Raw genomic sequence first — 26,573 nt, forward strand, 5'->3', positions numbered from 1 at the left:
ACACACTCCGTAAGCATCTATAGCAGATATTTACTGGCCGGTGGTCACATACCGACACATCTGCTCGTATCTCCGGGTGGGTTGGCGTATCCTTGGTCACACTGACAGCGGAAGGAGCCATCTGTATTCTCGCAGAAGCCGTGGTTCCCACAGATTGTTTCATTGTCGCACTCATCAATATCTGCAAGCCGAGAGGTGAGAGCAACGTTAATATTTACAGTGTCAATCTGCACAACAGACTTTCAAAGTGCCTCCGTAAACACAGCGCTGCCTCTCCAAAATAAACAGCACTACCATTCTGAGCATACAATAACAACAGAAATCACTGCCATCATAACATGTCAGAAACAGTGTACAGAATAGACAATTCATTAAGGGGGTTTTCAAACTCTGGTGTTCGTCAATTAATTCAAGGAGGCTTTCTTTCTGTGTCAACACGGCGCAGTTGAGCGAAGCGTGGATCTGGAGAGCTGAATGTTCTGCAGTTGTGTCAGTGAAGTGAGAAGTGACAGAGGAGTTTATATCACACAGCCAACGTTCAGTATTCGCTCTGACACTTTACAAGCAGCTGGAGAAAAATGGAGAGTTCAGGTCTGGCATGAGGAGATTTTTTTTGACAGCTGTCTGGCAGGAAATGCTTCCATCCTAATCAATTAATCTGCTAAAACCCATGTCTTTCAAATGGCGCTCTGAAATGATAGAACTGTACTTTCGGCCCAATCTGGCAGGTCTACAGTGATTCCCTGTTTGCATGGTTGTAAATCATGCAACAAGTTCGATCAGACCACGGGAGGAACTTTATGCAGTGTGTCAGCAGGAAGGAGGCTTGTTGAGGCTGTTAACACTGGACCTTGTAACAGCACTGCCGGTTCCCCACCAGTTGCTGTTTAAGGGCAACATTTGTTAGCAATTTCTTACATACATGATTTAGTATTTCTTGGCATCACCAGTACAGCAGAGAGGCCAAAGAATGATAGTGAGTAGGAGAGTAAGGCTGATTATAATTGTTTAAAAAACAATCACACTTTAGTCACGTGAATTTGTCCTCAGGTCAGTTTGGCTCGTGTCTGTTTCTTCACAAGTTACCAAGTGTGGTGACACAACCGCTATTGGAACATTTTCATGTCTACTAAAGCAGACAGTTTAGAACCTTCAAACAAAACGGCCTTTTAATGATCGATGTCTGGTCTGTTTACTCCCGTGACATTTGAAAATAAATGTAGAAGTTACCTTGTACAACTCGTACAAACACTTGTGGCAGAAAAACACATGCAGCCTTTTTCAGTTTTTTAAAAAAAAGCAAAGTCAACAAATTACATTAAGTCAGTGCTTGTAAATTCTCTGTAAGGCATTAAGTTGGGAACATTATGACAGACAGGCCTCTCCACCGATATGAACTTTACTGATGAAATTACAGGACACTCCACTATGCCTGTTTTATTGTAAGCATAATTAGATTTTTTGTTAGCCTCATAATAACCCTCCATGAGTGTTCCATTTAAGTTTCCATGACTAATAGTAGAAGTTTTAGTAAAAATGGGGAGAACTAATTCAAATACAGGGAAAAAAAAATAAATCATAACAATGTGAATATTTAAAATATATTCTGATCATTTCTACTTAACTGTGTACATCTGCTCCTAACTTCACAAAAGACAGCATGCCAAGTCTAGTGGCACCTCAGACATTTACAACCAACTGATTTATGGTGTGAAAAGCACCATTCTTCACATGCTGTCTAATCCAGATTCATTTTGTGTCTGAACACTCATAAAGGCTGAATCAACTGAAGAAAGGAAGTAAGTGGGCCAGAGAAACCACAACACATTAGTTCTGAACAGAGCACTTGGCCGTGACTCTGTCTTCTCCTGAAAGGCAGACAACTGCTTTCTCAGGCGTGCTGGTGGACTCGTCCTCTGTCAGTGTTCCTGTCCTGACTTGGCCACTTCTCTAACATGCCTCCGGGGTCATGAACAGGGGCTCCCACCAGCTAATAAAACTGCACAGACAAAATTGTCTTTGTAAAACGTTTCACAGGAAATGCTGAAATAGGACCAAAATTGCTAGAATAGACTTGTGGGCTCTAATGGCTGCGGGGTGAAGAATGGATGGACACATACTGAAAACCGCCAACTCACCGGATTTACATTTTTCTGCCCAGGCTTGAGAACTAATGTAGAAGTGGTAAAATATATTGGACACTTAAAGAATTTGCGTGTAATTGGAAGAAATACATTTTCAAGAAGACTATTCCCAAGGCTGAGCTGAAAATCTTCTCAGAGTAAGAAGAAAAGTGTTGTATATCAGAGTATAAGGAACATTTCCTGAAGTGTGAAGAGCTTAAGTGGAGTTAGGAATGTTGGAATGACAGCCGCTGCCAGCTGGGAGGTCTGGGAGGAAGGCGATGAAAGCTCTGCTAATAAACGAAATAATCAGTGTCTGAAGGCAGCTTTTTCATTCATGTGTAACATGGAACGAAATCAGTTGCAAACTGCATGTTGCGTTGAGACGCAATCAAAGTATCATCCCTGGGAGAAATGAGAGCATCGAAACCAAAAGTATTTTAATGGCTTTTGTTGTTCTGTGTTTTAACTGTGCCTGAGCGACAGCATTACTTGACCAGCCATTAAGATCTGTCATCCACGGAGAGAGTCAACTCACTAATCACAGCACTAATGGTTTGTGGGAAAAAAATGAATAACGCTCAGTGAGATAACTCCACAAAGAGCGAGTCTCACACCAGCAGGACATGGGGTTGCCTTTCTTAATCTTTCCAGTTACGTCAGGACACATGCAGCGCTGTAAATTGTCCAGAGGGAAGAAATGAGGGTGAGAAGTTCAGCTGAGATGGGAGAAGCTGAGGGTAAAGGGGGCAACTGCAGACCCAATAAGCACCTATACTGATGGTCTTTTTCAGGAGGACCTGCTTTCTGAATCTGAGTAGAAAGGAGGGCTGAGAGTTGGTCTGTGTGCCATGTGTTAATCTGAAGCACATGGTGGCGGGCAACGAGAATATAGAAAACAGTGACTGTTGGCTCACCCTCGGCAGCCCACACTTCTCCACTATTCTATGGGAAACCCCTCGTCTGATTGGACCCATATGCAGAGGTTATTTCACACGCAACTGGGTAAGGATGAGGTCAGATATTTGTTTTCAGGGATGCACGTTTGTGGGCTTTATCCAACATTAGATCTGCAACCTGAATTGTGTTAACTACAGTGGGGGTCAACCTGTCATACCACGTCTGAACAAAGCTTCATCTTCATCTGTGCAACAGCACGAGGAATCATACACATGGTAAAGTCTTCATTTTACTATACATTTACAGGGGTGGGAGGTTGGTGAGAGTGAGACCGCAGACAATTTCCGCCCCAGGGCTTATTAAAGACGAGGCATAGCTCGGGGGAATTTATGACGGTGAATTGCAGCTAAAAACAATGACCTGCGAGTACACACATGTACGCATACATACACTATGCCCTGTTTGGAGCATCATGATGAGTGCAGCCCTTGCGGCACAGTTTGTGGGTGACGTTTGCTGCGGAAAAAACTCTGTTTTTCCCTTTTGTGTCATGGCCTCTAAATCTAAATGAGTGCAGCGAGCGGAGCCAACGACAACCGCTGCCCCATTGAAGGCCGGTGAGTAAAAATAAAACAACGCCCCTCACAGAAACTGCAAATTACAGCGTCTGGACTCTTCTTGAATATTTGATGATTTTTACAAGCAGACAAAAATGCCCCGGAGAAACTGAGCTCCCTCCTCGGACTTTTATTGAGGTGACGGCAGCATCTCCCACAACTTTGCATCGTGAGGTGAAACAAGCCACTATTGTGTGTAGTGCCGGGCCTCTGAGGGTAAGAGGGCTTGGTTCACAAACTGAAGCTGTGAGTCAATGCTGAGTTGCATGAGTGTTTGTCGTAGGATCTAGTGAAAACACAAACAGCGTCACAACATAGCAACGGGAGAAAGATGGTCATAACTCGGCATCCATACAGATGAGTTAAACGGGAAGTTTAGTGGCACCTAAGGGGACAATGTGCAGATTTTTTCAAATCCCCAAAAATTCCCACAGGATGTGTCAGGTAAATAAAATGTATTATAGGGGAGGACATGGCAGTGGAAGTACTTGGACTTTATGCAGTTACCAGGAACGTATATTTCAATCCCACTCCCTTATGCACTACACTGATTTCAACCTATATGAGCTGCTTAGCAGTGTTTTGACTCTGACATTAAAGGAGTGGATGTTAGCAGCTGCTTTCAATCAGCCGTTATCACACTACAGGCCTCCACACTCTTCAGCTGGTGCCAGACAGACAACATTATAAAGTGCAGCTAGGAGGCAGCCACGCATAGTCAGGATCAGAGTGATGGAGAGGGCGGAGGTTCGACCTGTCACTGATCAGCTCTGCAGCGGCATATTCTCCCCTGATCTCCATCAGTTGATGGTCCAATAAAAACTCAGGGTCATGAGAATATGTGAAGCCGCGCAGCACTCTGAGAGCATCTCCACAACTGTTACAGTCTCTGGTTCTCTTTCTCTAACACAAACACACATGGGAGGATGCAAAACTCCACAGTTAACCACATGCACACGCTCGCACTCACATATGCACACAATCACCCACAAACACCCGCAGCTTCCATCTGCAGTCCAACACATCATTCCTTTCTGATGCTCTCAGACTGATTTCCCTTCTTGGCTGTCACTCTCTGGTGGCTGCTTGGATCCTGTCTCAATATGAGGGAAATATTTGGCCTTTTGTTTTTGTCCTTATAACCCTGACTTGTTTTATGGTGCAATGAGAGCAGCAAAGTCAAGTGAGACCACACTACAAAATAAAAAGTAATAAACTGTTGTGCAACAAACCATATCAGTATCTCAAGCCCAAGGTGTTTAGTTCTGCCAGTAAACACAGAAGTTCTAATGGGTTCTGGGGGTCATGGAGATGTGTCTGTTGTTGTTGGCCAGTTGTGCACCCAGATGTAAGTACAAACCAAGGCAGCCATGCCAGGTCACTGGGCTCCCCCACAAGGGGAGCATGTAATTTAGATATGGGACCATCCAAGTTGGCCTGACAATCTTTTCTTTAAAAGAAGACCAGGAGTGATCAGGTTCCACCTTGTGTCTCTGTTCAGAGATGCTCCATTAGCTCTGCTGTCAAGAGGATGACACTGTTATCAAGTTCTGGCTGCTTTCAATGACAGTACAGTTCTGTCTTTAATGGGCCCCAATTTCAGGGGGCATTTCTGATTATCTCCCTCCACTCTCATTTGTACAGGAAAAACTCAGAGGACTTGATAGCTTTTAATTCACATCAGCCTCTGTGTCTGCATGCTACAGTATAATTACTTATGCATGGAGGGAGAGACCCGGAGAGTAGATTGGTTTGGTGGTGAGTTGATTTCAGGCTATGTTCTATCTTTAACTTTAATAGTGGACTGAATTAGGGTCCTATATGGTGCCAAATTAGATAGACTGTTACAGTACATGCAAATTTGCATCAACATAAAGACAGCTAGGCTTGAAATGCTTATTTTTCTCAAAGTGATTGTGTTTGCTAGTTTTTTGACAACACATGGTCTGACCACTCACCACAGTCTGCAGTGCCCTCTTGGCCAGGCTGGCAACCCATGAAGCACCGGTAGGAACCGATGGTGTTCTCGCAGCGCCAGGTACCACACACCGAGCTTCCAAACTCCTTGCACTCATTCTGGTCTGCACAGACAAAGAGAGAGGGACAGATATCGGTTAGTAAATGACAAACAGAGGCGCAAAAGCAACCACAAGTTTAATGATACACTGATACTGACACACGCACCCCCGCACACAAACTCTTATTCCCTCCACTGCTCCTCTGCTTCCAGTGTAATGGCTCTACAGCAGAAGCTGGCCAGGAGGCCTGTGGTGTAGCTGTCCTCAGTAAATGCAGCAGGCAACAGGACTAGCCAAGAACAATATTATCACAGCAACCAAAGAACTTGTGAAGGAGCTAAAGGGAGATGTTCCAGAGGGAGAAACACCTCCTGCTCACAATGGGGTCATTCATACTTCCCACAGGGGAGAGGGAGTTCAGGACTCCAGCCACGTAATCCAGGCACCCCTCAGCCCAGAGACCACGGAGGAAAGCCTCTAAGCCAGGCTTGGACACTTTCACTGAAGCTCAGTCCTTGCGCTCTATAGATAATCAATCATAGCCAACTGTATTATAACGGGTTTGCCTAAGCCTCAATGTAGCGTGACGATCAAACAGGTAATGCTGACAATGTTGCTTTGCTTAGACAGAAGGAACCTCAGGTCAGAGTTGGGGTCAATAACCACCATGACAAACACAACTGGACATCACAGGCGAGTTTGACTCCGTCTTACCTTCACAGTCAGCCGTATCATCGTTGAACTTGAATCCAGCCTCACACAAGCATAAGAAGGAGCCATCGGTGTTGAGACACTGTCCTCGAACGCACACATTGTCTTTACTGCATTCATCCACATCTAAGGCAAACAAAACGGAGAACAGAAATGCAGACAAATTAAGAGAAATAATTGGGGAAAGGGTGGGTCAAGATTTGATTATCGCTAAAAATCCAGATATATCGTCTGTCTTCATTAGGTCCACAGGGAGCACCACTCCTTCTCATAAGAATGTGTAATCAAGTGTTCGTCTGAACACCAGATACACTGGCCGCTAAACGGTATACTGGCAAACAGGAAGCAGAGGAGAAAGAAAACATCTACCTCAGCATTTCAGGCTGAGAACATTTCCCTCCGACTCATAAAAATTAATAATGAATGCTACATGCTTGATTAGCTGTAGATGGGTGGATAATTGCAGCATTACAACATAGCTTGTAAGGTACTTGGACCTGTGCTGAAATGTGGGGGGGAAAGGCAGGAAAGCGGTGGAAATTCATCACTGGAGAAAACGCCTGTCTTCCTTTTCCAACCTTTAATAATCAGATGAATCTTTCAGAGACGACAAGGTAAACACGCATTTGCAAAGATAGCAAAAAACAAAACAATAGTCCAGACTTTAACTAAACATATAAATACGCTGTGACTGGATATTTTTGGAGTTTATTCAAAGGCTTCAAAGCCTTACTGAAAGGCACAGCCAGACTACGGCACAACCTGTTGATTTGGATTCAGTTTAGATGTTTTTAAATCGGCTGTCACTCTTTTTAATGCATGCTCTGTTTTTGCTGAAAGAATGGTCTGGTCAAGGCCAAGCATCATTTTGGCCTCGCCTGACTAAACTCATCTTTCATTCCCAAAACCTCTCAAACCCTCATCCTCCCCTCGCAGGCTCTTGTCAGAGAGGTCTGGCTTTCATTGTGTCAGCACTGTACACACAATGGCAGACTGCGAGAAAATATACGACAACTGCTGATTTATAGGATAATTAGGGCCCAGTATTTGTTGTGGCGGGCCGCCAAAGTACCTGATGCCGGCTGGGCAGTGTGCTCAGAGTCTGTGAACGATATCTAAAGTGCAACCAGGCCAACGTCTCAGCTGGAGAAGGTCCCAGCTGGAGGACTGACACTAGTCCTCCACTGTAAGTAAATGTTGCCAATTACAGCACAGCACCAGCATCTTGCAGGGGCCTGGACTCAAAGAGCGAACCTACCTGCATCATTTCAAGACAGGATTTTTCACTTCCAGACATCCCACCATTTACTCAACTGCACCTCTTGCTTGCAAGACCCACCAGAAATAACACTGATCCAATTCTGACATTCTAGCCAGAGTTATTTCATGTATTTTTACAGTAAATGCTCAAGTTTGTTGAAAAGTCTTCCTATTTATGATCTAGCTCAATTTCCCCCCCCATCCAACAGGACCAATGGGTCACTGGGTGCGGCTGGAATAACATCAAACTGATGTCCGGGCTGAGAGAGCGAGTGAGCTGAGACAGTGGATGAGGCTACGGCCCATTACACAAAAAGACCAGCCTGAGCACCAGTGCCAGAGATTCTGGACAATATGGTGAGAAATGCCTGTGTGCAGTAAATGAAGAAACTTGTGCAAATCAACAAGGCTATTGTATTATGACTTGAGCAATATGTGCCAAAAACCATTATCATATTAGTGCGGACTTGCTCCATTTGTGAATGTGCCTCACCCAAGTGCATAAAGCCCATAAAATCATCTGAATAACGATTCCCCACTGCTATTTTTTACTTTTACTGTACCTCGGCAGCCGGTCCCTCCTTCGATGGTGGTATATCCATTAGAGCAGACGCATGAGAAGGAGCCTTCACTGTTCAGACAGTCACCTTCCCCACAGATCCCCATGACGGTTAAACACTCATTGATATCTGTCACAAACAAGTGCAAATATACGCACACAGCTGTGTCAATATATCAGTGTGAGAAGCAGTTAACCACTAATGGTATATTGGGGGGTCTGGTTACCCACAGTGCATATATATATAGTGTATGTGAGTGTGTATTTGTGTGCATACCTCTGCAGTGTGTCCCATCCACCAGCTCCAGACCAGACGGGCAAACGCAGCTATAGGAGCCATCGGTGTTGGTGCAGTGGCCTCCCACACACAGGCTGGTGTCCTCGCATTCATTCATATCTGAATTCGCACACACAAACGTCATCAGTATGACACATTCACATAAGCTGTAAATCACCGGGTCTCACTTCAGCTTTGCCCAAGTTGTGTCATCTAGATGACGAGCTTCCAGACCACAGTGAGCATGTCAGAAAAGTCATGCATCATCGGCAACATTAGGTAATGACTTACTATAGTCGGTCATACTGAGCTGGAACAGAGTCCTGAGAAAGTGATTTCGTAGAGATCATAAAATTTAGTGACCACAGTGAGCCGCCCACTACACTGTACCTTCAAATGAGAGCCCGTCGGGTGACACTGAGAAGCCCCGTTCTAGGGCCATGCAGGAGAAGGAGCCCTCTGTGTTGGCGCAAACACCCGTGGGGCAAACACCTGGGGTCTGGCACTCATTAATGTCTAAAAGATGGAAGAAGAAGAAAAGGTTAGCTATAGGTTATCATCTGAAGCAAAGGGGTTCCACAGCTCCCACTGTCTTATCTATTAAAAATTATTAATGGCCAAGTGTGACTGAGCTTAACTTAGTGCCTAACATACAGTAAGCAAAGCCCTCTTTATTAGATCGCACTGACAGTGTTTTATTAAAAAGGGTGGAAAGATAAGTATGCTGGACGGTCATCGAATCCAAAACAGCAAGCTATTACAGGTGGCGTATAATTACTGTATCTACAAACAGTCACTGGCTCGCTGTTATGTGATCATTAGAAATTCCTCGAGCCGGTACAGATTGTATTTCTTAAGGAGAAAATAGTGTGGGCCATTGTTAAGTGATTGAGATGGCTCCGTTTTGCCTCTGGGTGAACAGAGCGAGTTCAGCAGGGCAAGCTCGCTGCAGTACGTAGACATCAGGGGAGTGGCTGACTTCATTTCAAATTAAGCCTGTGATATTTTCCATGGCATCAGAGACATCCATTAAAATCCTATCAGAGGCTGACTTGGACGCGGGCTTGTTTTGTAAAACTTTTTCCCAGCACAAAGACACCTATCAGTGGGGGATCTTCCTCTCAGGCTAGACCCACACTTCCATTCAAAAACACACCGCAGCATGTATGGCTAACTGAGACCATGTTTGAATCCATTTGAAATAATCATTCTTTTTGCGCTTCTCATGAAGTCATGACAGATATAACCTCACTGGCTTTGTCAAAGCAGCCATCTCTCTGCATTGATCTCATAAATCATGTCATGTCAAATTACTGAGTGCTGTAAAGATTTTTTGTAATCATCTTCTGGGCCTTTATGCATTCCTCTGTTCCTCTGGTCCCCTTTAACTTTGGTTCAGAGTGGTATAATGAACTGTTCAAAGCAGGTAGATGATTACAGATTTACCTTCACAGTTGTGACCATCTTTAGACAGTTGAAATCCATCGTCACAGCTTCTACAGGTGTAGGATCCTGGTGTGTTCAGACACAGCTGGCCCGGGCACGAGTCAGCCACCAGGCACTCATCCACATCTGGACAAAAATACACGGACACATCATAGCGCAGATTACCATCTCTGGCTTCAAATAAATAAAGCCTGCCAGTTGTAATCAGTTAGATGGGTAATCACTGCAGCTAGGAATTACAAATGTCGACACCACCATCTTTTTAGCTGAGCAAACTGCAGGACATTTGCCTGACATCATCTTGTTCTATTTGAGGGCTGATGTTTCATTGTGTTGAACAAGGATCACATGAGTGGTGCCAGAGACAAAGGGGTCCAGCTATGATGTGATGTCTAGGAGTATTTTGGGCTCAGATGAAGAGGCTTTGAGTCCAAGCTGTCACACCTGATGCTGTTTGCATACAACCTGAACCAGCTGGGAAACATGCTGAACATAGTTGGTACTTCTAACCTCAGCTGACTCTCTGTTCGGGGCAAAAACAAGGTCTGGCATGTTTGACTGAGAGCAGCAGCTACACACACCTGAGCCCAAGTATACAAACATAACAAAGAACATTCCTGCAGAAACGCGGCCAGAAGCCTCACCGTCACACTGCTGTCCATCCTCAGACACTCTGAAACCAGGCTGACAGACGACACATGTGAACGAACCCTCTGTGTTTGTACAGGTTCCCTGGGGGCATGTTGTGGGCAGCGCGCACTCATCCACATCTGTTGTGAAACAATACAGACGCTTATACACTCATGGCAGGACTGGGCTGCCTTTATCGCCAAGAAATTCAAATTGATGAAGGCAAGCAGCATTTTCACTACAAGTATTGCTTCCATGACCCTGAATTTAGGATACATGTGCTGCTATGCCAAGGTCTGTGTAGTGTTCAATAAACCCACCTTCACAGAGCTCCCCATCATATGACACTCTGTAGCCTGTAGGGCAGTTCTCACAGGTGTAGGAACCTTCTGAGTTTAGACAGATCCCGTTGGCACAGGTAGACAGGGACAGGCATTCATCAATATCTAAGAAAAACACATGCGCACCAGCACAGACAAGCAGAGACATCAGTACACACATACAACTGAATAATATGTGAAGGAAATGCAGTTAAGCGGCAGAGGAAATTTAATGGTGAATTGACACACTGCCCCGTTGCAACAATACTAATGGTTTTTACTGAGTGAGAAGCACAGCTGGAGATTGAATTTACCTTCACACCTCTGCCGGTCTTGAGACACTCTGTAGCCAGTCTTACATCTGGTGCAAGTGTAGGATCCGTCAGTGTTGGCGCACACTCCACCCAGACACAAGTCACCCTGGGCACACTCGTCAACATCTGGAAACAAACAGACAGAATTCACCGCTAGTGGGCAGAAAAATCATCGCTATCTAGCAGTGTTTCTTTAAAACTCTACTTTAGTGTAAATCATTGGACAGCCACTGTCATACCTTCACATCTCAGTCCGTCAGCAGATGGTCCAAACCCAGGCCTGCAATCCTGGCAAGTGTAGGAACCTGCAGTGTTGATGCAAATTCCCGCAGGGCATGCATTACCGGTTGCGCACTCGTTGACATCTAGCAAAAAGAAATAATTTGCAGACATTATCCTGCTGTCGAGAGAGCTCTACGAGCACAGAAGTATGCAGTGATGAGTTACACCCAACAGCTCCACATAATCCTTTGCAGACCTTCACAGGATTTGCTGTCTGAGGTGACTTGGTAACCATGGTTACAGGTGCATTTGTGGGTGCCGTCCAGATTGACACAGCGGCCGTGGAGACATACTCCCGGAAGCGCACACTCATCCACATCTGGAGGGAAGATACAGAGAAAAGATGGAGGGCCTCAGAAAATAAACACAACCGCTAACTCTTTGTAGCTTTTTTATGAAGCTTCAGTGGTGCCGCACAGCTTCTGTAGCAGCGCTGTGGAGAACTATTCACAGGGCAGGTACTGGAGCATTTATAAGCTCTGACTGATCTTTTCACTGACAGTTACCTTGGCAAACGTTGTCTGGTGAGAGTTTGTAGCCTTGGAAACAGTTGCATGTGTAGGAGCCCTCGGTGTTGAGACATCTACCATGACCGCAGATGGATGGGTTCAAGCATTCGTTTACATCTGAGAACAGAGTGGGTCAGGACAGGACACAACATATATGAGAAGGGGGACTTTAGGATGTTCTGTCACAGTTTGCTGTGTATTTCAAGGGTTTATGCATAGAAAATGAAAAAACTCCACAATTCTTACTACAAATCTAATCTAAAAATCTAAAATCTCTGCATGGCTAAATGCCACCGGAGGTAAAAGAGAAAATATGCTGGTGTGTAATTTGGGTGAATGAACCCTTTAACCAAAGTTATGATGCTTGACTGATTATCTCTCTGGCAAAACAGAGCTTTGCGACAGAAAACTGAATAAATTCTGAAAAAAAGAATAACGATCTGTATTCAAAATAAGGGTTGCGTCAGCATAAATCAGCAGTAAAGGGGAAACAATTACAGCATAATTAGTGTGCACAATGACTGCAAACAGCAGTCATTACATTACATCAGACCAAACACCATTCATGAGGGCCTTTTACTATGTTTGCCTTTTCCACTTCATGAGTCAGAACAGTTGACCTGTGCAAAACCTCAAACAGCAACACTGCTTTATAGTGGAATTTATCAAGTGTTAAAAGAAGCATTTTTTGTGGTTGGGTGAAGTTTGAGGAGAGTAATCATCATGTGAGTGTAAGAGACAGAGAAGGAGGCATTCAAAGAGGAAGGAAAAGTCTGTAAAGGAGGTGGTGAAAGGTGGCAGAGACTCTGAAACATAGGGCACACACACTGAAAACTCTGCAAGAGAGTCACAGACCGGGTTTTGTTTGCCCAGCCATGGCACTGCCAGACGTCTGTCAGTGTGGCCCAGTGCTTTGTTTCTGCAATCATCCGGCATCTCTCAGGCCTCCACCGATAAGCCCCTACCAGGGAATGGAGCTGTTTTCTCTATCACACCAACAATTAGGCTTATCCGCGATTCGGCCAATTGGGCCCAAACTGCTGCACTGTGCTGCCGTCAATTGGCTGAAGCAAATACTGGAAACCCGGCTCTAAAGCTGCCTGTTTTATGTGGCTCCCACAGCGCAGAACCTGTACTGTAGGCCTGCTAGCCCTGCATGTGTGAATGTTCAGAGCTAAAATATTTACTTCCAGCGTTATCCCTCATTTACAGGGTTCCTCTCAGTTGCTATTTATACACCACAGGTTTACACTGAATGAAAAATATTAGTGGACCGACAAACACCAAGTAGCTGAAGTGCTGTTTTCCTTGGAGACAAGGAAACCGTGAGACTTTAAACAAGAGCATCAGTCATCAAATTCTCTGAAAAATCGATTATAAAGAACTCAAAAGTAGTGCTAAAGTTAATTTCCACATTTTCCATCACTCATTTGGTGCCTTTCACATTTGTGGAATACTCACTCCTGGAGCTTAGGTTTCCAAACAAATTACAGGGGTGCAAGGTCATACGGAGGGGATGTGGTAAGTAACACCAGTTGGGCTGTTATGTAATAGGGCCACTTTAAGGTTGAGATCTGCTAGCGTGTTAGCTTAAGCAAAACACATACCAAGTGTAGTCTGCGGACCATTTGTGTCGTCAAACGTGGTAATCTACAGTTGGAGTTTTACAGCAGACCACAGACAACGTTATGAATGACTGAGAACATCTCTTTGCGTGCTGGGACCTCTTCGCAGTGGGGAATTGACCCTTTGACCTTCTCATGCATCTCCTGTGACTGCTCGGTCCTCTCACCTTGCCCAGCAGTGGTAATCAAGCCTCGCCGGCCTCTGCTGGGCCCAACAGTACAGTGGCTTGAGCTCTCCAACAATAATACACTGTTTGTTCAAGGCTGTGGCCAAGAGAAAATATTTGGACTCTCCCAAATTGAAGAATTATAAACAATCTTTTTATGGAGCCAGAGATATCAAAAGATCAGAAATAACATGGTGAATGTGTTTAGACAATATTGGGGATATGCAGAGGCTGCTGGGTGGAGGACCTGATATATCAGCCGTGGAAATACTGAATGGACAAAGACGATGAAGGGTTGCTCTCGATCCATGCAAAGTAGCCATCATCGCTGTGGCTTTGACTTGTCATTAGGGCCCAGAAGTGGTCCACAGTAGACATAAAACATCCAACATAAAGTCTTTTGAAGCAAAAATACCATTTATTTTAGAATATTCTTGCAGAGCAGCAGTCAGGGTGTCCCTTAGTGCAAAAATGCCGCAACGCTGCAAATTTAATTCAGCTCGTGCTATTCAGTGAACTGTACTGCATCATAAGCTGTCAACAGGTCTTTAACGGCACGGCCCGTTTCCATGTCGCCTTGGGATTTTTTTTGTTGGTCTTTTTTGTGCTGCCAACGGAGAGAAGCAGCCTACGTCTAGGTAAATGTTACCTAATACAGGAAGCTTTTACAGCGTAAGAGGGAAACCCAGCTTATTTCCATGCAGCGGTTGGAAACACCCTTAGGACTCTGGGTAGTGGTGGTGCTGCTGTGATGGGGTGTGAGGCTGCCTTACCCACACATCTTTCATTGACAGGCCTGAACCCCGGGTCGCAGGCCTGGCAGTGGAAGGAGCCAACAGTGTTGACGCAGACACCGTTGTGACAGGAACTAGGATCCCTGCACTCATCCATATCTGCTCAGGGAGAAGGTGAAACATGAAAATGTAATCAGAGTTAGTTGTTACTAAAACATTAATGCCAAAACAATGCACACATATGAGGAAGAAAGAGGGTGTAAGGTCCCAAATGCTAATGCATACAGGTACTAAGCAGAATTTTCTTCCTGGCTTTGACTAGAGCAGAACACAATATGTGTTTTGTTACACATTAATTCATGGCAGCAAACAAATAGGTCTGGATAGGATGTGCTGTAATGTGAACTGGACTCTGTGTAGGTATGTGCTTGTGTATACATGCAAGTCACCTTCACATAGGCCTCTCCAAGACTTGGCGTAGCCAGTGTTGCATTCACAGGTGTAAGATCCCTCTGTGTTGACGCAGTTGCCATTCTGGCACTTGCTGGGCATGCTGCACTCATTAATGTCTGCCAGGTTGAATGAAAAGCAAGGCGAACGGAAAGGAAAGTGACTGTTGTGTTCCATAGCATTAATTAGGGCACGATGCTTTTCAGATGAACACTACTGACAGACAAGAACTTGCACTGCTCGCACAGAGAGAAAGCTAACAGCAGGCTGTGTTTCCATTGGAAACATTATATCTCCTACTGTCAGTTGTGCCATGTCTCACCTTGACAGAATTTCCTGTTCTGAGTGATCACCTGGCTGTAGCCGCTGTGGCACTGACAGGTGTAGGAGCCATAGCTGTTTATACAGCGGCCCTTTCCTTCACATGGGTCCTCATCACACTCATTTACATCTACAAAAGGAGACAGAAAAAGAAAAGAACTATATTGTCGTTCCATTTCACCAGAAAACACTGCACACTTTCAAAGCCCTGACTTTGGAACTCCTCTATGCTACAGGCATTTCTCAGTGATGGGCCTGAGCCCAGCCGAGGGGAGCCGAGGCTGCAGCCAAGGCCTTTGTGAGGTAAGGGATCACGGCATCGTGGCAGCTCTTTGGATGGCCTGTATGCTGTTGTCAGGCATCATGGAACAGGTCAGCATAAACAAACGGATCCCTTTCATTTTGGCTCACTTGAGTTCTCAAGGCTTCTGTGCCGCACAGTGATTGGTGTTGAAGACTTGCTTGCACTGCGATGATGACAGACGGAGTCGCTGTGGCCTCTGGTGTCAGCCTGTGTGTGTTTGTGTGCACCTCCTTCTCTTCGAGTGTCCCTCCATTAATCCTGTCCTGCGCCATTTATCTCTCGCTGTCTTTGTTGCTTACCAATGCAGTTGGTCTGCAGTGCACTGAGCTTGAATCCTGGCTCACAGTGGCAGGTGTATCCAGTCTGCACAGGAACACATGTCCCGCGGCCACATATGGTGGGAGTAATGGCACACTTGTCCTTACCTGTAAAAAGTCGCAAAAGATGTGCACAGTCAGAAAAACAGACAACATTTCGGACCAAAGGTTGCAAAATATTACAGACGTTGTAAAAAATAAAAAAGGCGCATTCCACTAACACATGTTGTTCTCTACGGGAAACCATCTTGCTGTTTTATAGGTGGAGTCTTGGATGAGAGGATGGGTTTTACAGCACTGTAGTATTCTAACAGGTGGTATGGAGTACTTACAAAGGGTTCAGCAAGAAACAGGTCATGCACAGTAGAGCCTGACATTAGTTTTATTCTTGTCTTTTTCTGTCCAAAAGCAGTGTGGTAAAACAGAGACACTCAACTGGGCCTCTGTGTCTGGCCTTAGGACAAAACTATGTCTTTCTCTATAGGATTACTGTAAAATCTTCTCGCTTCCTCAATGTCTCTGTCACTCTTTCTCTCACTGTATGTGTCACCCAAACACTCTTTCACTCTGTCTTCCGCTCTTCCTCTATTTTTCATAAACCTGGCCTCTGTCCACTCAGGAGAGCTTCCCTTTCCAAGAGGCACACTCGTTCTTGGTTTCTCGCCCTCTCACCCTCTGAGCAGCACAGCAGATTCAAGCCAAATTGGCTCGGAGAAAAGGGGTCAAATAAAGCTCTCCCCAGCATTACTTTGGGTAAGCCTGCAAGAATGCCTTATGAGATGTGCTGCTGTCTGCCAGCAGTTGACAGAGAGCATAAAAAATGAAGAGCTGAGCTCCAGGCTGCTGTTTTGTATGGTAGTCCTACAGCTCCCTGTCCACCTGTCAATTGAGTTTTCAGTGTATTCAGTGATAGTGGATAGGCCCGCTTTCCAGTATTGAAACTTTCAATGTATTTCTTACCAGTCGGTGAGTCTATTATTTCCTTTGTATCTGCCGTCAGGTCGACATTCGAGTCTGGAGGAGTCTCTGTAAAAGGGATAGAGTGAGGTGAGTACAAAAGAGAGAACCAACTAACTGTGTCTCACACAGCCTCAGGTCTCAGTCTCTACAACCGAAATAAGACACTGTTTGTTTTACCAACCACTGCTGCCGTAACTGCCATTCATCGCTCAACAATATAAAAATGATCCAGTCTTTTTTTCCCCTAAGCTAAAAACATTACCAAGACTAAAATAAATCCAGTGCACTCATTGAATGTAGTCAACCCTCAGACTTTAATGTCAATGTTTTCACTGGCGTGATGGCAAAGCAGACAGAGATCGAGACCGCCACTGGTGTGCAACAGCAATTTATAGAAATCACATCACATGTCTGTGCCTGTCTGAAACTGCTGTTGGCCCTTGAGCTAACAGATGCTAAATCAAAACCGCAAGAGGCATTAAACAACAATCTAGAGGCAATTGTTCAACAAGTAGTGTTGTACAATGTGTATGAGTGAAGCCATGAAGGAGGAAAAAATTACCTGAATATTTCAGTGGTGAATCAGTCACAACAGCTGGCTAGAAAACAAACAAATATTCCTTGTCAAAAAAGCATTTGGGCCACATTTTTCTTCAGCATATTCATATGGTATGCCTGCTTCTGTTGTCATAATCTTTGCTAATTAGGTGTGTGTGTCTGACAAAATGTGGTCTGAATAAGTTATATAATCATAACAAACCCTCCAGCTGAGATAGCTAGAGCATATCGTTCTAAGACAAACATTTCTAAAGCCTGTGCCAGGAGGGCTGCACGGAGGGAGAACTTACCGGGCTCAGAATTTCCACATCTGCCACATGACAGAAAAAAAAAGAAGAAAAGTTTATCAGTAGCAAACATTGACATTTTGCTCGCGTTAACAAGCAACATTACTGAATACACACTAAAACCCATGTTCTATTCACTCGCAGCTTTGGAAGTCTTTAGCTCTAATAAAACAAAGCTTATGACACATTCATTCTCTGAGCCAGATGAAAAAGCATCAGAGAAGCAGTGCAGACTACTGGCCAAGGAAAAATGCAAAGAGAGACAAGGAAACAGATATCTTTGATAATGAAGACAAAAAGCCCTAAATATTTATAGAACCGTCTCCTCATCTAAATCAAAATGTCGTAGCCAATAAAGTATCTCACAAGCCTTAAATCAAGAAGATACATTCACAGGAAATCCTGAGGATTTAGATGTATGGCCGATGTGGATAACTGGTGTGCATTTCGGTGATGCTCACAGGCTTTTCATTTGATGGATGGAGGACATGAACGCAACTTGGAATATGTTCGGTGTTATATCAGACATGTATTCATGGAGATCAAAACATCCTGTTGATGTTTGGACTTTATATAAAACATAATCTATTTACTTTCTGATGTCCTGCGTTGTTTATGCCGTAGATTATGGTAAAAAAAATATTCAAGCAATTAAGTGAATCTGATGTTTGGGAAACTCTGAGGCCTAAGTGCATAAAGCAACAATTATTCATCCCTTTATCATTCACAGTAAACATTTACAAGGCCGAAAGTCAAGTTAGCAGACACTTGAATGCACCATGCATCTTATTCTTACCGTCTGGCTGTCTGGGTGTTTCTCTGGCTGGATAGAAAGGATGCTGTGGAGTCAAAGGGTACTGGGGTGCTTGTGGTGTCTCGGGATATTCAGGGTATTGGGGTACTTGTGGTGTTTGCGGGTAGCTGGGAAACTGCGGCACTGAAGGCTGAGAAGATGGAAACTGAGGATAAGTGGGGTTCTCCTCCTCCAGAGACAACCCTGTGCTCTGCAGCTCATCAGCCTCCAGCTGTCTGAGAGAAATCTGCACATCAGATCGAGAGTAAGTATATCCGTGACCAGCTGGGCAGATCTCCTTGAAGTGGTCTGTAGGGCAGGGAACACAGGAGCAAACAATAAGTGATGGAAAACATCACCTCGGTACTCTGAGCTCATAAAAACCAACATTCGGCTCTGACAGAGTGTCGTTGCGGCTCATATTTCTGTCTGATATTCACAGTAACACCATAAGCCAAGCGTGTAATACTGTTATGATGAGCATGCTGTGTGCTGTGAATGAGGAGATTGGGTTTCGGCAATTGCTGCAGAACTAGTGAGCTGGCGGCTCAGTGACAGCTGTCACAGAGGGCTACTAGCGAGGGAATCAGGAAAGATTGGGGGGATATCTGCACCCTCAAACAGAAAGACGCAACCATGCCAGTGGGGGAAGTAGAGGATCATGTAATACTGGCTGACCTTTGAACTCTTTGGTGTAGAGGCATGTGAGTGAGAGGCTAATGGAGGATTGGCCAGCCAGATAAAAAGAGGGAGACTGCACCTCTTTGTATCCGGGTCCAACAAATCTCAGCAATGGTGAATCCATTACAAGTGAGAAGCACTGTGTCCCCTACCTGACCTGAAACCATTAACTGCACGCCAAAAGAGTCTGGAATAGAGATATGAGCAGTGACAGATATGTGGTTGCAGTAAATGCTTGCGTAAATGCAGGAAACGTGGATATGATAGGCTACTGAATGATGAATTTAAAGTGGAGGGAAATGGGGCTATAGATGATCAGGAGCCACATCACAGGAACCGGAGTAAATATGGAATGAAACTTAACAAGCTCCTGTTACCAAGTCACAAGTAATGGGCCTGACTGCCTTTGTTCAGAACATGGCTCTAACAGCTTGTCAGGCCATGCAAAAGCCAGCATCCGAAAGAATCAGAGTCTGTGTGTCTGTGTACTGTGTCAGTCCTGACTGAGCAGCACCATGGAGGTCTTATGTCTATGATATCTGATCTATGACAATCCCCATGAATCACCGGCCAGTACAGACACTCCATAAAACCAGCTTGTTTCTCTCACAGACTTTGAAGATTAGATCAGTATGAAAAAAAGGGAGATGACAACTACTTCCAATGTTTCACTTGGCTAAGCTATGTATTTCTGCTGTGAAGCTTTCCCGGTCTATTAGTGGGGTTTCTCTCTGAGGGTTGGAGTGATAACACAAGACTGACTCCCACTATTATGTAGCCTCCAAAATATGAAAACTGTTATGTTTTTGGTCCTTTTCCACTTCAAACACATTTGGTTATTTTGAACTGCTTTACACGCCTGCCAGAGAACAGAATGGTGACTGAGTGGTAAATATTCTTCCCCTGCGCTTTCACTAGCATTGCTCGCACTTGCGTAAGATTACATGTGACATTTTAGATCTGCAAAAGCGTTTAACCCTGGAAAGAGTTTTTCAGCAAGTACAGTAAAATCAAAAATGGATATTTGATTCTGCAGATTGTGGACAAGATGACGCCTTGGGACACACTCGGCGGCAGAACAGGGTAGCTTTGGGGACAGTTACCTGATTCTGGCAGAGGGCAGCGATCACACCCGGATCCCCAGGCTTTGCCCACTCGGCTGCAACAGCAAATCTGCTTGGTGAGGTGATTGGCAAGCGGCAGAGAACATGTCCCTGCTGAAATCGATCGGTAGCACGCCGCCCTCTGGTCAGACACCGCTTTGTCAGCTGCAAGAGAAGTCAATACAACCGTCACATGTTGGCCTGGGCTTGAATTAGTTGGACAAATTCCATGAAAACAAGCAATACTTACAGACACAGTGGCTCCTTGCAGCATCCAACATGTAGCCCTGCTTACATGTGCACCTGTAGCTTCCTTTGGCGTTGACACATTCAGCATTCTTACATATCCCAGGCAACAGGCACTCGTTGATGTCTGTGAAATATGTATCACATTAGTCATGCAGTATTTAGCACATTCTGATTATGGAAATATTATGAAGTCATTTTTTTCCCCTGACAAAACATTTTTTGAACTCCCAATGAACCCCTCGACCAAACTTAGCGCATGTACCGAGATCAAATTTAGTGAACTGCGTTTCACATTGAAAGCTTTCAGACAGGCAGAAAGGTGTCAACAAACTGCAATAGCCCATGGAGTCAATAGTTGCTGAGTGGCGATGAAATGGGGAAACTTTAGGGTTGCACAAGTGATGACAAGGGGGAAACATGCACAATAAATCTGACCAGTCTAAAACAAACGCACTCAAAATCATTTATCTTTCTCAGTGTAAAATATTAAAGCTGTGGGAAACCCAGTATTCATGCAGACACAAAGGGAATCACAGAATGTTTTAGATTATCATCTTCCTCAGCATCTTTCCTTTACAGTGTCCAATTAGGTCACAGCATCCTCAGCTTACGTCAGTGAGTGAAAGTTATAAAGAGCTTTTTCCCTCTGTCTGGCCTGGAACATGTGCTGGAGTGATACAGTGGCCAGTGGAGTTGGCCTACTGTTCCAACAGCTCCTGAGTCACAAAGCCAAATGGAAGCAAGCGAGCCAGTGAATGTGCCAGCCAGGAGCATAGGGGGACATATTTGAGGCGCTTAGTCATGCGATCACACAGGGACCAGGCAAAGTTTGTTGTTCTACTGTGTTAAACAAAGAGTACATCATTAGGTCTTTTCCCATTGCTTTGACGTCTGGAACCCGACAGCCTGCCACCACAGATTTTCCCAATTTTAATTAATCTGCTCTTGTTTTGTTGTTTTGCTTCCTGCTGGAAAAAGTAAGCTTTTGAGGGATTGGGGCTGATAAATTGTGTGGACTGAAGCTTATCCAGGGAATGCCTCAATGTTCCCTTTGTTGTTTATTGTTTCGTCTTTTCTATCTCTGTTGCTATTTTGTTTTTCCATTTCTCTTTCCACTTCTCTATCTCTCTTAGGAGGGACTCTTTCTTCGGCCGCTATGTTATGACAATGTAAACAAGTCTGTGTTTCTGTTAGCGGGGCGACCTGTTTGGATGAGTAAGGATGAGGTACATGCTGCGAAGATGATGAAGCAGGCCACAGATGTCGCGCCTGCCTCCGCTGAGACTACCAGTCTGCACTCTGGAACAACAATATAGCGTGTGCAGGTAGTGCGGTGACTCTAGTCTAGTTTAAGCAGCATCTGGTCAGAGTTCAGGTCAGCATTGGGCTCAGCCTTCATCACATGGGGTCTTTAATCCATGGTTCGGTTGAGTCCCAGATTAGTGCTATTGTTACAGTCTGCTGGTGGGTTGATTGGGATTGAAACTGACTTCCATGACAACCTGTCATGACCAGCACTAATCTCAACATCTATTTTGAATTCAAGCTCGGTTGCTCTCAATGACAAATAGTGCTTGTGGTAGGAGCTCACAAGAACCAACAGCTTTAATCATAACTGTTTTCGTAGTCTAGTGACACATGATAAAGCTTCCTAACTTCAGTCTGCTGCAACCCTACGTGACCTTTCCTCCCTCGTAACTTCTGGGAAAAGCAAGATTCAAATAAACACCTGCAGGATTATTTATGAACATTGTAAAGCAAATTGGCAGCATCTCTGTCTTTATAATGTATTAGCTTACGGTTATAGAGAGCACCTTAGGACTACTGCGGAAGTCTCAAACCAGACATAAGTGATGGGGCCAAAAATGCATCCATTTAAAAACTGTAACCAGTGAATCCACATTCTCAACATACAGCCAAAGCAGACATTAATAGGAAAAATAAGTTTTCACAGGCAAATTCCTTCAGATGTATCAGGATCTCAAACTGTTGACCCAGCCAGTATTTGAAATGATGAACCTCAAAAGTCAGTGTTAAAAAAAAACCATTAGCAGCTTTTATTAACTTGATCCAAAATGTCAAAAGAGTTATGTAAGACTTCCATCATCTCTTCTTTGAAGTGGTGTGTGAGTAATATGACCTGCTCCCAGCACCAGTTTACCACCCACAACAAAGCCTGCACACGCATCTCTGTGGGCCTTTCATCTAACAAGCAAACTACAAGTGGCCAATTCAGCTGACTTCATTTCTGAGAAGCAGCTTCTGGAGATAAGGAAACATCTCTGAAGTCAGAGAGCCAAATTCAGCACTGGTGGGGCATCTTATCTTACTGGTGCAAGGACGTCATTGACCTCAAAGGTCAGCGTACGGAGGCAGAGCGGCAGTAAATCAGGCCTCTTACCAAATAAGAGACAAGCTCTGCTCTGTTCCAATAAAACAAACTACAAACAGCTCAGAATAGGAGCGGCAGTTGGGCAAGCTGGACACCATCCTGATAATAATGACAAAATCCCAGAATAAGCCGATTTTTGCCTCCTTGGCAGTTGGTGCGGGCCCTGAAATTAGAAATAATTTCTGGGAATGGAGCAGCAGCTGAGCGGGACAGAGAATTTTAAGCGCTCCAGTAAATATTGTGGGTAGCTGTCAGCTTTGCTTTTTTGGAACGCAAAAAATGAGTAACTGAAAGGGAGAAACATCTTGAAACAATCACAAAAGAAAAGCATGAATAATAGAAAGATAAATTTCCACATTTGTTGGCTGCTTGACACACTATTGGACAATAAGTATGTCCTTGTCCACAGGTCTTTATTTTATTAAAATATGCGTCCCTGCTCAATCATTACCTGAACACATCAATAAGCCAGCAACTCTGTGCGGATCAGAAAAAGTGTTGAACTTGCTGAACCAGTGGATGAGGCCTGTTGTAGAGGTAGTCACAGCTGTCCACTGGACCGTTATGTTGTTGTACTCCATAGGCTTCAGTAAGCATTGCCCTTTGGATTATGACACTATTAATCAAGTCAGTGACACAGCTCTAAGTAGACTGTCAGAAAAGCTGCCTTTTGTTATTCAAAGTGTCAACATCAGGTGTCAGTGCGGGGTCTTGTTCCCAGTTCAAGCTGTGCATGCTCTCCTGCAACTTTCAGACGCTGTTTATTTTTTCATGTCGATTAATTTCGGTGTTGTGTACTAACACCACCAACAAGTATAAATGCTCAGGATTCTTTAGTGGGAGATTGTCTGCGGTGTTGACGATGTGGGTGGTTATTGCCTCTTGAAGTAACTGCCAGCTGACAAATAGCCACACCGAGGATGCAGCAGTGGTGGAAAACACTGCGCCTTTTCAGGAAGGGATCTAAGTTTGTTGTTCCATATACATGGATGGGTACACTGGTAGTCACACAGATGTTCCTCCGCTGGCACATTTATCAAGGCAGAGCAACAAACTGCTCACAAATACTCAAGGAGCCACATTTGCCATAATCACAGCCTGCTGCACCGTTCTCCACTCAGAACCCCAAGACCAATTAAAACAGGAACCCCATGTGCTTATTGGCTGCTCGGCTCTGACCCCGGACCAAGCCTAATTGTTCCCATAGGGGCCAGATGTACAGCAAGGAGTAAGACTTTTATAGAGGTGCTCAGGGATCTCTGTATGAAAACATATGGGCATTAACTTTTTATGACATCCCTGCTATTATTTTTAATATATTATTGCTTAAATATACTAACTATTAAAATCTGCAGCAAGGTTAAGTCATACAATAAGTCAGAGAGGATTAACCTACAAACACCTCCTTCAGTATATTTTATAGCTTACCTTGACAGTGCGTGACATTCATCCTTTTAAAACCTTTGGGACATTCCACTTGTCCATTTGCGATCACTGCGAACGCTGCAAACAGAGAGAGGAAAGCGCAGTTTAGAAGGAGTGAAGTGATCTAACAGCACCGGCCTCTCTGTCACAAAGCATTGCATTCATCGTGGAGGGAGAAGAGTGGCTTGGCTTTAGGAGGGGACCATATAACTTACAGATGTGAACATCGCAGCAAGAGGAAAAATGAGGGGACCCACAACCGGGCCCTGAGGGACCCCAGAGTGAGTGTATGGAAATGAATCCTCATCAACCACATTTATAAGACAGCGCTGCCATCCAGCAGAATGTAACGATAACACTCGACGTCATTTATAATCATATTACCTACAACTCTCCTCAACCTCCAGGGACAGATGAAGGAAGTGCTTATATCATAAATATGCTGGGGAAGCCTACGTGACAGCTCTGACCTTTATCATCAAGCGCAGTGCAAATCTACTTAAACAAGAGACTAATGCTTTAACTGTGCACACAAGGAATGATGATTAATGTACAGCTCAAGGAGAAGTGATTGGCCAAAAACTCTTCTTGCTTTTTTTGCCAAAGCAATAAACATCACATGGCGAGTGTGCGTCAGTTGCATACATTAGAGGTTCACAGGGGTGCCGCGGTAAATAACACGGTGTGTCTGTTAATTCCCCGGTGTGGCCGGACTGTCAGTGATGGAGGCCTGAAAACATGGTGTCATTACTCATTCAGCACCCAGTCAAGCCCCAGCATGCTCTATTAAATGCACAGAGGGGTCAATGTGACTATCACATGGCAAAGAGAAAGTCTGTTTGTGTTCAAATGTGTGCGTCTGCATCTGTGTGTTTGACAGGGAGAGCGGGATGGAGCCCTTATGGACGAAGTTCTATATGTTTCCTAACAGAGACAGAATTATTATAAGGAACAGATCTTTCCATGACATAAACTGAGATGACAAGTTTCTCTACATATCATGTTGAAAGGAAAAGATCTCATTTTGGAAGGAAAAAATGTGTGTTTGGGTGAGGAGAGCTGTAAAGAATAATGACATGCTTGTTAACATGACGGAACTGTTTCTCACTGTTGTAGTCTATTCAAATTACAGTCACAAATCAGACAACTTGAAGCAGTGAAGGTAGAACTTTGCTCCATGGGGTTTCCTAATCATGACATCCATGATTCAGATTTTCATGCTCGAGAAAAACGTTGTTTCTGCCAAGAGTGGGGATAAAAACTTGGTGTTGTATGTACAACACCCTACGCTCAAGCAGACTTTTTAAATTATTGCACATGGGTAGGAATTTTTGCTGTTGCAAAGTACGGTACAGGATGGGATATTTAAATAGTTGAATAAATGAGTGAAAGAACTCAGCAAATGGAGATACTTCCATACAGGTGCACTGCATGGTTCAATTAAACAGATAACATCCAAACATGTTCTGGTTTTGTGTATAAGAAGGAGGCAAAGCTGATTCAGAATTTGAGTGGAGATGACAGGACTAAAAGTTCAAAGTGACTTTGAAAGTGGATTCATTGTTGGTGCACAGATGGCAGGAGCTTTAGTCACAGGCTGCTTAACTGGCTCAGCACAGTTTCTTTTGAAGCACTGGATTAAAATCTATAGGAAAGACAGCAATAAATCATGTTGTAAATTGTGGTCCGCATGTCACATATCTTGATCTGCTTTGTATTGGAGGGATATGCACGGAAAAACAGAAGAGCAGCTCTTCCTCAGGTGACTAAGAATGTCAATGCAGGTCGTGATCAGACTGCCAGCATGAACAGCCTGTTGACAGTTATGTAAAGAAGGATATTACTGTTGTAGTAAATAAACCTCTCATTACAAAGAAAAATACACATTTGAGGGATTGGTCCACAGAGATGTGGAAAAAGTGATATGGTTAGATGAGTCATCCTTAACCATGTTCTTGAGAAATGGGTGAGTACATGTGTGGTGTTCACTATGAGAACAGCTCAGGCCTGAACTATTGACCCACACAGTGAGGGGATCTGATGGCTCTGTTTTGCTGTGGGGGACATTTCCCTGGCATGGTTCAGGCCCACTTGTCTCCTCAAAAGGAAGAATCACGGCAAATCAATCCACCCACAGTCACTGACTGGTTTGATAAATATAAAAATGATGCAAATCATATTTTATGGCCTTAATGGTCACTTAAACTCAACCCAGTTGACCACCTATGAGAATTTGGACAA

General features: G+C 44.3%; 1 protein-coding gene across 2 annotated transcripts in view; it reads right to left on the reverse strand.

Annotated features, from left to right (window-relative positions):
- LOC110963933 (latent-transforming growth factor beta-binding protein 2) overlaps positions 1-26,573 on the reverse strand; it is an 89,141-nt gene that overhangs the window by 12,376 nt on the left and 50,192 nt on the right. For both annotated transcript variants that reach the window (XM_051948864.1, XM_022212462.2), the window contains exons 9-32: positions 24,336-24,410; positions 20,517-20,639; positions 20,267-20,431; positions 18,486-18,791; positions 17,693-17,712; positions 17,407-17,443; positions 16,845-16,910; positions 15,867-15,992; positions 15,265-15,393; positions 14,942-15,061; positions 14,532-14,651; positions 11,964-12,083; positions 11,654-11,776; positions 11,415-11,540; positions 11,176-11,301; positions 10,862-10,987; positions 10,556-10,681; positions 9,912-10,037; positions 8,856-8,981; positions 8,466-8,585; positions 8,193-8,318; positions 6,373-6,495; positions 5,599-5,721; positions 53-181 (exon numbers count right to left, since the gene is read on the reverse strand). In XM_051948864.1, coding sequence (XP_051804824.1) covers positions 53-181; positions 5,599-5,721; positions 6,373-6,495; positions 8,193-8,318; positions 8,466-8,585; positions 8,856-8,981; positions 9,912-10,037; positions 10,556-10,681; positions 10,862-10,987; positions 11,176-11,301; positions 11,415-11,540; positions 11,654-11,776; positions 11,964-12,083; positions 14,532-14,651; positions 14,942-15,061; positions 15,265-15,393; positions 15,867-15,992; positions 16,845-16,910; positions 17,407-17,443; positions 17,693-17,712; positions 18,486-18,791; positions 20,267-20,431; positions 20,517-20,639; positions 24,336-24,410 — 2,907 coding nt within the window. The remainder of the gene's footprint in view (positions 1-52; positions 182-5,598; positions 5,722-6,372; positions 6,496-8,192; positions 8,319-8,465; positions 8,586-8,855; positions 8,982-9,911; positions 10,038-10,555; positions 10,682-10,861; positions 10,988-11,175; positions 11,302-11,414; positions 11,541-11,653; positions 11,777-11,963; positions 12,084-14,531; positions 14,652-14,941; positions 15,062-15,264; positions 15,394-15,866; positions 15,993-16,844; positions 16,911-17,406; positions 17,444-17,692; positions 17,713-18,485; positions 18,792-20,266; positions 20,432-20,516; positions 20,640-24,335; positions 24,411-26,573) is intronic.

Source organism: Acanthochromis polyacanthus, chromosome 1, assembly GCF_021347895.1.
Source record: "Acanthochromis polyacanthus isolate Apoly-LR-REF ecotype Palm Island chromosome 1, KAUST_Apoly_ChrSc, whole genome shotgun sequence".
In the NCBI taxonomy this organism is placed as follows: Eukaryota; Metazoa; Chordata; class Actinopteri; family Pomacentridae; genus Acanthochromis; species Acanthochromis polyacanthus.